Source organism: Citrus clementina, unplaced genomic scaffold, assembly GCF_000493195.1.
Source record: "Citrus clementina cultivar Clemenules unplaced genomic scaffold, Citrus_clementina_v1.0 scaffold_6, whole genome shotgun sequence".
NCBI lineage: Eukaryota > Viridiplantae > Streptophyta > Magnoliopsida > Sapindales > Rutaceae > Citrus > Citrus x clementina.
The window spans coordinates 14,984,833-14,999,844 of record NW_006262139.1 but is presented as its reverse complement, the minus strand read 5'-3'; the positions used below and the strand labels follow the sequence as shown (position 1 = coordinate 14,999,844).

Below are 15,012 nucleotides of genomic sequence, written 5' to 3'. Positions count from 1 at the left end.
GCAACGAAGTGCAGCGGAATCAACTCCAGCTGCGAGCGCCAGCGCGAACCAGCCCCAACCTGAGCACGCAACGCAACAAGCGACACCAGCGCGCGCACCAGCAATCCCCCAACACGCAGATCCAGCGTCACCAGTTCACAGCATCAGTCCCATCCACGCGCAACTGAACCAGCAACCGTGTACCCACAAGCTCCAGTCGAGCAGCAATAGTCCACAACCAGCCTACCACCTGCATTCCAGCCGCGTGAATCGAAATCCGTGACAAGATGGAGCAGAATTTGGCCGCATACTTCAAGAGTGTAGGATTTATCTCACCATTCCCGCCAAGCCCATAGACGTTATAAGGATCAAAGCTCACAATTCAGGGAAGTTTTTGCCTTTAATCTTTTATCCTTACGCTTTAATTTTTATGTGAGTTTTGATTATCTTACATTGGGGACAATGTAAGTTCTTGGTGTGGGGGAGGGATTTTTGCATTATTGATGTCTGGAATTATTGTTTTCACTCTACTTATTTTTTTTTTCACTCTACTCATCCTTAAATGATTTTGGAGTTAGTATGCTTCATATATTATTAATTTTCTTTTCCTTTCTCTCTCACTACTCTTTTCCCATCTATCTCAAATTATTTATATCTATTTTTTTTCATACTCTTTCATCACTCACATTTTATCTTTCACTTTTCATATTACTACATACATCTTTCTCACTTCTTATCATTTTTACCTTTTCTTTTATATATGACTCATACCTTCTTCTCATTCTACACCACTATTGATGGTTGATTCATTTGAAGAGTGTACATGATTTGATGGCAAATTTACCAACTTTGTGAGGATTTGAACCTATGAGCAACCACTTTGCTCTAATATTTTTGTTGTGTGAATATCAATCTTAGTTTGTTTATTCTAGAACTTGCTTTGTTATGCATGTTGAAGCCGCATTACGGGATTTTATGCATTAAAATGATAAGGGCAAACCCTTTTCCATTTTTCTATTCTCGCATTTTTTTTTCTCTACCCGAAGACCTTTATTTGTTATCTTTGTTTGAGCCTTAACCATTACCCATCTAATTTTCTCCGTCTACTTAACCATTTTTCTTCTTTTTTAGCCTTAATTTAAGGAGATTTTTGGACTCATTGTGTGGATATATTTTGTTGCTTTTTCTACCTTGTAATAAAGTTTCTCAATTAGATCAACAAGCATTATGCTTGAATTAAATTGTGCAAGGTTCGTTTCTTTTGTTTGATTCAAAAACAAAAAAAAAAGAAAAAAAAACAACAAAAAAAAGAGAAAAAAAAAGAAAAAGAAAAATCGAAAAAAAAGAAAAAAAAATGTTTACATTCTTGGTGACTTGAGTAGAAATAAGCATTTTGATATCATAAGTTCATTCAATGAGTTCATTCTTCTCATTTTGATCTCTTTTTCTTTCGTAAACCTTTCTTTTTCATTCAACCTATTTAACCCCATTACAACCCTTTTAAGACCCTTAGATTTTTGCATTTTTTTCATGTTTTGTGGATTGAGATGTGATATATGAGCAATCTTATGGTAATAGCATTCTTTGATTTGATTTGAGTGAATAAATGACACCCTAAACACTTTGAGTGCATGGAGTGAAGTTATTGAGAGGGCTATTAAATCTTGTTGCACTTGAATTTTGAATGGATCTTCTTGGTGGTTGAATGTTCTTATTCTATCTTATGAAATTCTATGCTTTAAAATCCTTGTCTCTCGAATGTTGATCGACTTAATTTCTTGAGGTATGCTTGCTTAAAATTGTTTTTGGATGAGTTGAGATGAGAATTGAGTGGAGATTTGAGATTAATCTTGAGTTATATGCTTGAGGACAAGCATCATCTTGGTGTGGGGGAATTTGTTATAGTGCAATTTATGCACTAGTTTTGCATTATTTACTTCCCTTAATATCAATGTTTTGCACTTAATAATAGTGATTTACTTGTGTTTTACTTTTGTAGGTGCAATTCTATTGATTGATGATAAAATTGAGCTATAAGATGATATTTAAGGATGATTGTTCTCTTGGAGAAATTATGAGCGTCAGAAGAACTTTGTTGATAAGGCGTGGGCGCGTGCTGTCAACTGCGTACTTGCAGTTTTAGTTTAACGTGTTTTGTATTTTTGGTTATTTTTGTAATTACGAATTTAATATTTCAGATATTAGGATTTTATTTTAAATAGAATTCTAAAAGAGAAGAGAGAGAGAGTATTTAAGGGAGGAATCTATTGTGAAAAAGAGGGGATTTGGATTGGAGAAAAAGAAAGAAACCCTAGATCTTAATTTTTCTCTTCTCTCTATGAAGAACTAAACCTATTTTTCTGGTTGAAGGATAATGAAGCTTTGATTCATCACTACTGTGAGATCTTTCTTGGGCTTTAATTGTTTTATTGCTTTTTGGGTATTTGTTTATTCTCTGAATTATTTTCATGATTATGTTTGTTAATTAGGTAATTGGCCACTATTTAATTATCAACTTAATCTATTGTCAATTAAAGGATTCATCGTATGAAGAATTTAATGTTTGTGACAAATAACATAGCAGAGAGTTGTGTTGTGAGAATAAACAATCTAATTTAAATGAATCATCATATGTGTTGATTAGGATTTGGGTCTCTCTGGTTTTTCAGGCTGTCAATTTATTAAATTCTATGATCGTATCTAGGGTTGTCTATTGATTAGGGAAATAACCAACGGTCGTACCTTGGTTATCGACTAGTTAAGGAGAGATTGGCTATTAGAGGGTCTCAGTAGCTATAACCGGTCTATTCATGAGCAATAATAATCTATATTTGAATCAATGATCAGTAGTCGAATCAAGCTGAGTTAATTCCTTCAACCAGAGCTTTCTCCAATTTGAATTACAACTTTAATTTGCATTCTTGTTATTTTTAATTTGATTTTTATTATTGTCAACAATTCCCTCATTTTACGTTTTACGTTTCAAAAGGATTTAAATAATTACCGATCTCTATGGACACGACCCTGCTCAATCACTATACACAATTTATTTAGAGTAGGAATTTATTTTTGTTAGCTTCGACACCCATCACATTACAAGGACAAATTCCTGTAAATCTTACTCATTGTTCAGAACTTAGGACTCTCGACTTATCTTGAACAAGCTTGAAGGTAATATACCTTCTGAATTGGGTAGTTTGCTCAAGTTTAAAGGTCTTGGACTTGCTAATAACTATTTCACTGGGCCTATTCCTCAGTCACTTGCAAATCTTTCATTTCTTAAACAGCTTTCTCTTTCAGAAAACAGTCTTAATGGCAACATTCCTATTGAGTTTAGCTAATTGAAGCACCTAAACATGTTCCAAGTCTCCGTATATTCCTTAACAGGCTCAATTCCTATACAACTTTTGAACATCACTTCAATGGAATACTTTCATGTGTCAGAAAACCAACTCGTTGGCGAACTTCCACCTCACATCGGCTTCACACTTCCTAATGTCCGTATACTTTTATTGGCAGGTAATCAGTTTTTTGGGAATATACCCCATTCTATATCTAATGCAAGTAAGCTTGAGTGGCTAGATTTTGCAAATAACTCTTTGACGGGCTTGATACCAGAAGATTTGGGTAGATTAAGGAATCTGACTTAGCTCAATTTTGCAAGAAATAATCTTGGAACTAGAAAGGGTAATGACCTTAGATTTCTAGATTCTTTGGTCAATTGCACTTACTTAGAAGTAGTCAGCCTAAGTGTAAATAGTCTAAGTGGGACATTGCCGAATTCCCTTACTAATTTTTCATCTCATCTTCGCTATTTATATATGTCAGCTAATCCTATATCTGGTTCCATCCCAACAGAAATTGGGAACCTGAAAAATTTGATCATAATAGCCATTGAAAAATTTATCCTCATAAGAAACATACCAATTTCTGTTGGATATCTTCTGAAACTACAAGTACTGTCTTTGTTTGAAAACAATATTTCTAGAGAAATTCCTTCATCTCTTGGGAATTTCACTTTCCTGACAGAACTCAATTTATGCGGAAACTCCATACGAGGAAGCGTACCTTCAGCTCTAGGAAGTTGTCACCAACTGTAGAGTTTAGATCTCTCAAATAACAATCTTTCTGGGGCAATACCCAGTGAGGTTATTGGTCTATCTTCATTATCAAGATGGTTGGACTTGTGGCACAATCATTTAACTGGTCCTATACCATTGGCTGTAGGCAATCCGAAAAGCATTCCACATCTAGACTTATCGAAGAACGAGTTATCAGGCGAAATTCCAAGCTCACTGGCCTGGAGTACTTGAACTTGAGCATTAATTCCTTTCACGGGCCTATCCATCCTCGTTTGAGTTCTTTGAAAGGTCTTGAAGGCCTAGATCTTTCTCAAAACAACTTTTCAGGCAAAATCCCAAAGTTTTTGGATACATTTCCATTTTTGCAAAGTTGAATCTGTCCTACAACAATCTAGACGGAGATGTGCCAAGAAAAATGATCTTTAAGAATGCATCTGCCATATCGGAAGCTGGTAATGAAAAGCTTTGTGGAGGCATCTCAGAACTTAAATTGCCTCCATGTACTCCCAGTGAGTTAAAGAAAAGGGAGAAATCAAAAGGGTTCAAGTTGATGATTCTGCTCCTCTCTGGACTTGTGGGACTAATTTTGGTCATGTCTCTTCTAATTATCAATAGATTGAGAAGGAAAAGAACAGTGACTAGTTCGGAGTCTTCATCAAGAAAGGATTTGCTTCTAAATGTCTCCTACGAAAGTCTCGTGAAAGCTACTGGTGGCTTTTCTTCTGCCAATTTAATTGGTACTGGAAGCTTCGGCTGAGTCTACAAAGGAATACTTGATCTAGATCAAACATTTATTGCGGTGAAGGTGATGTTCTTACATCAACGTGGCGCTTTAAAGAGCTTCATGGCTGAATGTCAGGCCTTAAGAAACATTAGGCATCGTAATCTTGTCAAAATCATAACTGCATGTTCAACTTCCGATTTTCAAGGCAATTATTTCAGAGCTTTAGTCTATGAGTTCATGCACCATGGAAGTTTAGAGAGCTGGTTGCACCCAGAATCAGCTTCAGATGATCTGAATTACAGCCCCAGGATTTTAAGCTTTCTTCGAAGGTTGAACATTGCCATTGACGTGGCATCTGCTTTGGAATATCTTCATCACCACTGCAAAAAGCCAATTGTTCATTGCGATTTAAAGCCAAGCAACGTTCTTCTCGACAATGACATGACTGCACACATGGGTGATTTTGGATTAACAAGATTTATTCCAGAAGTCATGAGTTCGAATCAATGTAGCTCGGTTGGACTGAAAGGAACTGTCGGGTATGCTACACCAGGTAATATGAATTTTTTTTCTTTTTTTAACTTTTAATGTCAATAGCTGCAGAATAAAACCATAAAAATTCAGAAGTAAAGCCGAAGTGTTAATCAAACATTTTATTGTGTTTCTAAAATTAGCTGAAGCACAAGTGAGAAGTGATTGTACTCAAAATGTAAGCACTATAGAATTTGAATGGTGCAGAATACGGGATACTCTTGCTGGAGATTTTTACAGGGAAAAGACCCACCAGTGACATGTTTACAGAGGGATTGGATCTTCACAATTTTGTTAAAATGGCATTGCCAGATCAAATATTACAAGTCTTAGACCCACTATTTCTTGTTGGAGGGGTACAAGAAGGAGAAGAAACGGCTGAAGAAAACATAAAAAAGGGTCAAATACGAGAGAGTTTGATTGCAATCCTTTAAATTGGAGTTGCTCGTTCAGTAGAATCCCCCAGAGAGCGAATGGACATCAGTGAGGTTGTAAATAATCTGTAAAAAGTCCAAAGCACTCTTCTTAAATATGGTATTAATTAAAAGCTCATCTCCAGCAGCAGTGTAACACCCCAAATTCATCCCAGAAAACTAAGAGGAATTTGGAATGAAACCTTATAACACTAATCTTATAATTAATCACAAATAAAGTCAATGTTGTCCATAAACAAAGCAAATTCTCCAAAATAATAAATAAATAAGTAATCCTCCAAAATAAAACCCAACTCTAAGCAATAGTCAAAGTAACTACAATTAATTCATCTAGAAAATGCCAAAGTTTTCAACTAACAAATCTTCTCCGCTAGACCAAAAGCCCACATCTCTAAAATCAATCTGCAAAATATTGGAGACGAGGGGTGAACCGTTAACTCGGTAAGCAAACTCATGCATAAGGTTACTAATACGAAAAAATATATAATCATTATTATGAAGTACTATAAGTCAAGAAAACAATAATTATTTTATAATCATATGTAACTCATAATCAGTTAAGTCATAACGTCAAAAATCATTTTCAATAAATAATCGCGTAAGAAATCTTTTATCAATAAAACATTTCTTTTATTTAGTTTGCTCATGCCACATAGTGTCACCTGTACCCCTGGTGACGTGGTCAATAATTCAATATATCACCTGTACTCCCGGTGACCCAGCCAATAGCTCAATCAGGGTACTGTACCCCGCAATAATTGTCAATAGGTGCGCACAATACAGCTGGTTGTTCAATAATATTAATAACGGTAACTACGGACAATGAGTCAAAATCTTAAAACAATTTCTAGTTTTCAATATCAATTATTCAATCATATTTCGATAAAACACTTATATAAAACATTGAATTGGCAAAGCTTTACAAATAGTTTTAAGGAAAACATTTTATAAAAAAAACAAGTATTTATTTAAAACTAATTTAAGAAAAATATTTTAAAATAGCTTCAAATCCATAACTTGCCAATCCATTTGAAGAACATTGTTCTATTAATAAATATTTACATATATACTTATAATAAACATTATGCATGAATTCATTTACTTCGATCCAATACAATCAACAATAACCCCAATTACACGAGCTCACTCTTGGCCTATAATTATCATGACAAAATTCTTATCAATATCTTATTCAATTCTAACCTAGAAAGGAAAGCCCAAAAATCCTTAAATCATGTACTCTTACTTAAGCACATCAATTCATTAATTATACTAGACCATCATACAAGAGCTGATTTCTATCAAGCTATAAACATGTCGGAAAATCACAAATATCACAAAAATCTATTGTAAACATGTTGGTATCCAATACAAAATTTAATAATATTAATTAAAGTTAATAATTATCTCTGAAAACTGATTTTCCACCAAAAACATCAAAACTGTCCAGTGACGATATATACAGAGAACGGCTGATTCAAAAATTCATAACTTTAGTTATACATACTCAAAAATAGCGATTTCAGTTTTGAAAATTAGAGGAAACAAAAAGAAATTAGAAATAAAATTTAAAAAACATTTACTGATGAAAAACTAGCACAAACCAACCTAAATATCAGCCGTCGCAATTCTGGAAAACAGGTTCTAGGATTGCGGCGGCCCAACTCCATGATTTTTAGTGATTTTTATATAAATCCAAAAATTACGAAATTAAAAATAAAGAAACTAGAAATATATATGTGCTGTAATACAAATTCTCAGAATTTTCAGAAGTCGTTTGGGTTATGAAATAAATTCTAGAACTGTGAATTACTGCTGAAAATCGAAAATTTCCAGCATCAGTGTTCCAAATTCGAAAAATCAAAACAAGTTATATAAAACGAGTTTTTGAACAATAAATATACGGATAGAAAGATAAAGATGTGTAGTTTAGTAATTTGTAAAGTTTTATGATGAAACTCGACTAAAACAGCAGTCATATGAAGTTCAATCTATACTGTTCACAGTTTCCAAGATATCATAACAGCACTACTTCCACTCAAACACACATAAATCAATACATGATCATACTTTTCACGATTTTATAACGATTTTATAAATACAACACATACAGAATCAATCAATCAATTACATAAAAACCACAATCAAAATCAACAGTTTAAAGGTTTATAAATTCTTTCCTACCTTCAAGACAAAATCCAAGCTCAAGAACTCCTTTAATGGAGAATAGGAATACAATCAAAATCTTCCACTTTTCTTATTCAAAAATATGAATTCACTCTTATGCAGCTGCTTTATTCTTTTCTTTATTAGGCTCTAGGGTTTTGAAAAACAAAATAACGTAGAGGAGGTTTTTATAGGCCAAGCCTTTTTAAAACCCTTACCTATTAAGGAAACCTTTTTAAAATAAGGTATTTAATAAATAAATAAACAAACAAATAAATAATAATAATAAACACGGGTATTACAAGCAGGCAAAATAAAAATTATCTCTATATAAGCTTGGAAAATAACCATGTTTCATGAACATAAAGTTGCTGCAATAAGCCACGAAATTTATCTTTATTTTGAAATTACAGATGTCTTAAAGAGGAGGTAAAACCTTGTAGATTTGTCACTTATCTCACTCTTCATGCATTCCTCTTTTTGAACTCCAGAAAACAGTTTCTAATTGTCTTTAGATTGTTAACAACAACGTTCATAGCAATCCTCTCTCTTGGAGAAGTTGTAGAACACATGAGGCCGATTCTCAACACTGAAACAAAGCATTCTTCTAATTTCTTTTTTGTGTTAACTTCAAGGTCAATGTGAATCATCATTTCTTTCTCTTCTATGACTTCTTCAATTTGTTCCTCATCATTTTCTTCATCTAATGGCATTGACGGATCAAGAATGTCCATGACATGGTCAGGTAACGCCATTGACACAAACATGTGTATGCTAAAATCATCTTTAAACATGTCACCTGTGGGTCTTTTTCCTGTAAACATCTCCAGCAAAAGTATGCCATAGCTATATATATCTCCGAGTATGGAAACCTGGCCATTCATGTGCTCTGCAGATTTGTAAAATTTGTTGTTAGGCTTAGAATTTAGGGACAGAAGTGTATGTTATGTACGTTTTAGTTGAATTCAATCAGAAGATGATTGATTTGTTAACAAAGCGTGATTGAGAATCTGAATCGTCAAGTTGACAATAATACCTGGAGGGATGTAACCAATAGAACCCTTGAGCCCAATTGATACAGTTTGATTTTTAGAGGGATTGTCTGATATCTCGAAGAGGAATTTTGCCAATCCAAAATCACCAACATGAGCTGTCATATCTTTATCAAGGAGTACATTGCTTGGTTTTAGATCACAATGCGCAATTGGTGTGTCACAATGGTGATGAAGATAATCCAATGCAGAAGCAACATCAATTGCTATATTCAGTCTCTGAATGACACTCAATTTCTTAAACTGATAATGCTCAGCAGGACTTGGATGCAGCCACTGGTCCAGATTTCCATTCGACATGAACTCAAAAACTAAAGCTTTGAAATCATTCCCTTCAAGATCAACACTCGAGCAAGCAGTTATGACCCTGAGAATGTTACGATGTCGTGTACTTTTCAAAGCATTGCATTCATCAATGAAGCTCTTTAAAGCTCCTTGCTGTTGAAGTTTTAGTACCTTTATCGCAACAATTGTTCCGTCACCAAGAGTTCCTTTGTATACAGAACCAAAACTGCCAGTACCAATCAAATTTTCTTTTGAGAAATTATCAGTTGATTTTGAGATATCTGAGTAAGACATGCCTGATTGCCGCTCATGAGGAGGAGGAGGGGATTGTCTCCCTGAGGGTTTTACCATACAATAAATAACCAATGAAGTCAAGAAAACAATAACAATTATGACTGCAATAGTTACTGGGATTACTACTATTACGGGTAGATGTTTCCTGGGATTTTTTCTGGAGCATTCAGATAAATGTAGTTCTTGGATGCCTCCACAGAGCTTATCATTCCCGACAATGGAAACAGCACTTGCATTTGCAAAGATCCCTTCCCTGGATATTTCACCATCCAGATCGTTGTAAGAGAGATTAAGATGCCTGAGAGATAAAAGCTTGCCGAAAAATCCAGGAACCTTGCCAGACAAGTTGTTACATGAAAGATCTAATTCAGCTAAACCTCTTAAGCTTTTTAAGGATATAGGAATTGTCCCTTTAAATGAGTTATTCTCCAGATACAGACGCTCCAAACTACTACAACTATCAAGGCTGCTTGGAATTTCACCTGATAACTTGTTGTATGACACGTCCAATTCCACAAGATTTGTCAACTTGCCCACTTCAGGTGGGAGTGAACCAGTCAAAGAATTATGAGACATGACCAAAGAAATTGAAAGAGAAGAGAGGCTGACAACTTCTTTGGGTATGGTGCCATTGAGATCATTACTTGATAAGTTCAGCACCAGCAACTTCTGGCAGTTTCCAAGACTTGGAGGGATGCTTCCTTCCAATCTATTCTCCTCCATCCAAAGCCTAGTTAGTATAGTTAAGTTACCAAGGGAAGATGGGATTAATCCTGAAAACTTGTTAACGTTCAACCCCAATCCTTCTAATTTGTTGAGCCTCCCTATAACTTCAGGAACACTACCACTTAAGTTGTTACCTTCTAATCCAAGAAGGTTCAAGTTAACAAGGTTTCCGATCCCAACAGGGATGTTTCCATGCATCAGATTTTCTCCCATTGTGAGCCTTCGCAAATGGGTTGAAAGGTTTGCTATGGAGATCGGCATCTCTCCCCCAAAACTATTTCGGGCAAGACCTAACACTTCAAGACTAGTACAATTAGCCAAGAATTTGAGAAAATTCAAGTCACCTATTTCTCTGCTTCCAAGTTCATTTTGATCAAAGTTTAGTCTAACTAGATCTTTCAAGCTCCCAAAGTTTCCAGGAATGGTCCCAGTGAGACCATTTTCAGCAAAATCAAGAACCTGAAGATTAGAAGCATTTGACAATGACACAGGAATACTTCCTGTGAAATAGTTAACAGCACCAGCAAATATTTTCAGATTAGGAAGAGTGAGGCCAACGTCTGTAGGCAACTGCCCATGCAGCTGGTTTTGAGTCACAGAGAAATAGTATATAGATGAGATATTATAAATGGAAGAAGGGATGATACCAGATATAAAATTCCCATAAAGTGTGAAAAATCCTAGGCCTGAAAGCTGGCCAAGTTCATTTGGTATGCTCCCACGTAAATTATTCCAAGCCAGCGACAGAGCCTTCAGAGAAGAAAAATTGCCTATCCAAGCTGGGACATTTCCTGTAAGATTGCTTCCTCCAAGGCCGATGATTTCTAGTTTTGTTAATGAACTAAGCTGGTTGGGAATCTGGCCAACGAAATCGTTGACACTAGCTTCAAATGATCTAAGTTCTGTACAGTGAGATAAATTTGTTGGAATTTTCCCACTAAGGTAATTGTAAGTTAAATTGAGATCCTGCAGCTGTTGCAGACGTCCTATTTCTTCAGGAATTTGGCCATGAAAGCTGTTCTGGAATAGGTTGATCCCTGTAAGATATGTAAGGTTTCCTATAGACGCAGGAATTGAGCCAACCAACTGTTTTGATACCAGCTTTAGGACTGTGACTCTTCCATTAGAGGGACTGCACGTAACACCAACCCAGTTGCAGAAATGGACAGAATCATTCCATGAGCTCATGATTTGCAGAGGATCTTGAGTTATATGATTCTTGAAGTCAAGTAAAGCAAGCTTGTCCGCTTCAATGGTTGCTGATTCTAAGCTTGGAGCTAGCCATAAAACATGAATGAGGACAAACCATTTGGAGTTCAAAACCCGATGCTCCATGGATTCACTTTTTGGAATAAAGTGATTCGAAAGGCAATGCAAATTGGAGCAATTTGTCCTTTTAGACTAATAAAGGGCGAAAATAATACCTGAGTCATTAAATGTTCTGGGATCATAATTAACTCCATTGTTATTATCTATCTGTCCAACTACCTGATTTATTTTGTTGACATTAAACTGGGCAGTTAAATATTCTGGGACCATAATTAAGTCCAATTGACGTTAAGTAAGATATTTTAGGAGTTGGCTAAGTTACGGATCATGTAACCTATCCAGTGGGCTGCCAACTCCTGTGGAAAATAGCATCACCTTTTCTAGAAGGTGGTGCCCACCATTTTGAAGAAGAATGCGTATGTTGCTGCATTCTTTGAATCAAAGAAAACAAAAGAAGAAAAATTTGGTGCCGCCCAAAAAAAGTAAGGAAAAAGAAGAAAGAGAGAAGAAAAAGAGATGTCGGGTCAACGAAGGAAAAGAAAAACAAATTAATAAAATAATAATAATAATAATTAAATATTAAATAAACAGTAGCCAATTTTGGCTATAAAATGCTCGCTCCCTTCATTTATAAATCATTGAGTTTTTTAGTTCTTTTCTTTATTTAGAGAGTGATTTTAAGAGTCTAGTGATTTAAGAGTTTGGTTGTATTGAGTTTTTGGAAAGTGAGCTAAAATATTACAATACTTGTAACTCCTTTTCACCGTGGACGTACGCTAAAAGCCGAACCACGTAATTTCTAGTGTCTTTTATTGTGCTTGTTCTTTATTTTTCTACCAATTTTATTTTAGCTGCGTGTCTGCTTTACTCACCAATTTTCTAACAGTGGTATCAGAGCTATTGGTTGTATTTTTGGAATTGGGTACTATTCACGTAAGGGGTACTATTTACGTATACAGTACTATTCACGTATACGCGGTACAGTTCACGTATATGGTACTGTTCACGTATTCACGTATACGGTAGTATTCACAAGAAACGGTGGGAGCTATCCAAGAATTTTACGGTGCAAAGCAGGGAATAGTGGTGTGAGTAAAACAACTGTGTGGTTTTGTACATGTCTAGGAAAGTTCTATCACAAAGGTGATAAGAGCTTAAGGAGTTTAGATTTTAAGTGGGACCATTGTGACCCCTCCAGTCTTTCCTAGAAACTTTCCTAGTGTGCATTCTCACACATACTTACAACTATTCAAGGTGGTACACTATCTTGTGTGCGGTATTTATCAACAAAATGACGGCAAAGAATGAAATTGAGAAATTTAACGGAAATAATTTTTCGTTGTAGAAAATAAAGATGAAAGCTATATTGAGGAAAAATAATTGCTTAGCAGCAATTGAAGAAAAGCCCATGGAGATAACTGATGACAAGTGGAACGAGATAGATGGCAACGCTATTTCTGATCTACACTTGGCACTTGCAGATGGAGTATTATCTAATGTGGCAGAGAAAAACACAGCGAAGGAAATATGAGATACTCTTACAAAATTGTACGAGGCCAAGTCACTACACAACAAAATCTTCTTAAAGAGGAGACTTTATACTCTTCGAATGGCGGAATCTACAATGTTGACCGGTCAAATCAACACCTTGAAGACTCTATTTTCACAACTCACAATGTTGGGTCATAATATAGAGGAAAATGAACGTGCAGAGCTTCTACTTCAAAGTCTACCAGATTCGTATGATCAACTCATCATCAACCTGACGAACAATAATTCAGTGGACAGTCTAGTTTTTGATGATGTTGCAGCCTCCATATTAAATGAAAAGAGTAGGCGGAAAAATAAGGAAAACAGACAAGCAAGTTCGCAGCAAGCGGAGGCGCTATCGCTGACGAGAGGGATATCAGAGGAACGTGGCCCCAGTGGGAGTCAAAATCATGGTAGATCAAAATCCAGAAGTAAGAAGAATGTTAAATGCTACAACTGTGGTAAGAAAGGGCACGTAAAAAAGGAGTGTTGGAGTAATCAGAAGAGAAGAGAGCGTAAAGAACCTAAGTCATCAAATGCTCAGGGGTGTGTAGCAAGTACCTCAGATGGTGGTGAAATTCTCTACAGCGAAGCAACAACTGTTTCAGAAGGCAAAAAACGACTTTCTGATGTCTGGCTTATAGACTCAGGAGCTACCTGGCACATGACCTCTAGGAGAAAATGGTTCCACATATATGAACCTATCTCAGGAGGATCTGTATATATGGGAGATGATCATGCCTTGGAGATCGCTGGTATTGGTACTATTAAAATAAAAACGTTTGATGGTACAATTCGCACAATTGGGGAAGTACGACATGTCAACGGCCTGAAGAAAAATCTATTGTCTTTGGGATAAATGGATAGTCATGGGTACAAAACTCATATGGAGAATGGAATAATGAAGATCGTTAAAAGTGCGCTTGTATTGATGAAGCCAGAAAAGATCGGTGCTAATTTATTAATGCTTAAAGGAGAAACACTACAGGAGGCTGATGCTTGTGTCGCGTCAAATGGAGAAGAATCAACAATGATGTGGCATCTCAAACTTGGCCACATGTCAGAACAAGGCTTGAAGATTCTCTCTGAGCGAAAATTGTTTGCGGGGCTCAAATCGGTAAGTTTACCATTTTACGAGCATTATGTTACAAGTAAGCAGCATAGATTAAAATTCAGTAGATCTATTGCTAGAAGTAAATGCATTCTAAACTTGATTCATTCTGATGTTTGGAAATCACCGGATATATCCATAGGAGGTGCAAAGTACATAGTAACTTTCATTGATGATTATTCCAGAAGATGTTGGGTGTATCCAATTAAGAAAAAGTCAGATGTATTTCTAGTGTTTAAAGAATACAAAGCGCGGGTGGAACTTGAATCTGCTAAAAAGATCAAGTGCTTGATGACGGATAATGGTGGAGAGTATACAGACGGCGAGTTTCTTACTTTCTGTAAGCAAGAAGGTATTCAGAGGCAGTTCACGGTTGCATACACTCCTTAACAAAACGGAGTGGCGGAGCGGATGACCAGAACTCTTAAAGAAAGAATAAGAGCTATGTTGAGGGCTGCTGGTCTACCCAATTTATTCTGGGCAGAAGCAGTCAAAACTGCCTGTTATATAGTAAATCGATCGCCATCTACAGTTATTGGGCTGAAGACAGCGATGGAGATGTGGACTGGAAAGCCAGCTAATTATTCCTACCTACATGCATTTGGATGTCCTGTGTACGTGATGTACAATGCCCAAGAAAGAACAAAACTGGATGCAAAATCTAGAAGATGTATTTTCTTGGGATATGCTGATGGAGTAAAGGGGTATCGTCTGTGGGACCCCACTGTCCACAAAATCGTCATAAGCAGAGATGTTATTTTTGTAGAAGATCAACTGTAAATGAAAGATGGAGGTGATGGCACTGTAAAAGAAAAGTCAGAGATTGTGC

At 35.9% G+C, this 15,012-nt stretch overlaps 1 protein-coding gene and 1 pseudogene across 1 annotated transcript; one reads left to right on the top strand and one right to left on the bottom strand.

The window, feature by feature from the left end:
- The first annotated feature begins 4,153 nt into the window (after positions 1–4,153).
- Positions 4,154–5,750, top strand: LOC18039421 (annotated as a pseudogene).
- Positions 5,751–8,380: 2,630 nt separating this feature from the next.
- On the bottom strand, positions 8,381–11,608 carry LOC18040074 (probable LRR receptor-like serine/threonine-protein kinase At3g47570). Its single transcript, XM_006429140.1, has 2 exons — positions 8,953–11,608; positions 8,381–8,805 (listed from the first exon to the last, which is right to left on the bottom strand). The coding sequence occupies exons 1-2, from the start codon at positions 11,606–11,608 to the stop codon at positions 8,381–8,383; spliced, it is 3,081 nt and encodes a 1,026-aa protein (XP_006429203.1).
- Positions 11,609–15,012: the final 3,404 nt, after the last annotated feature.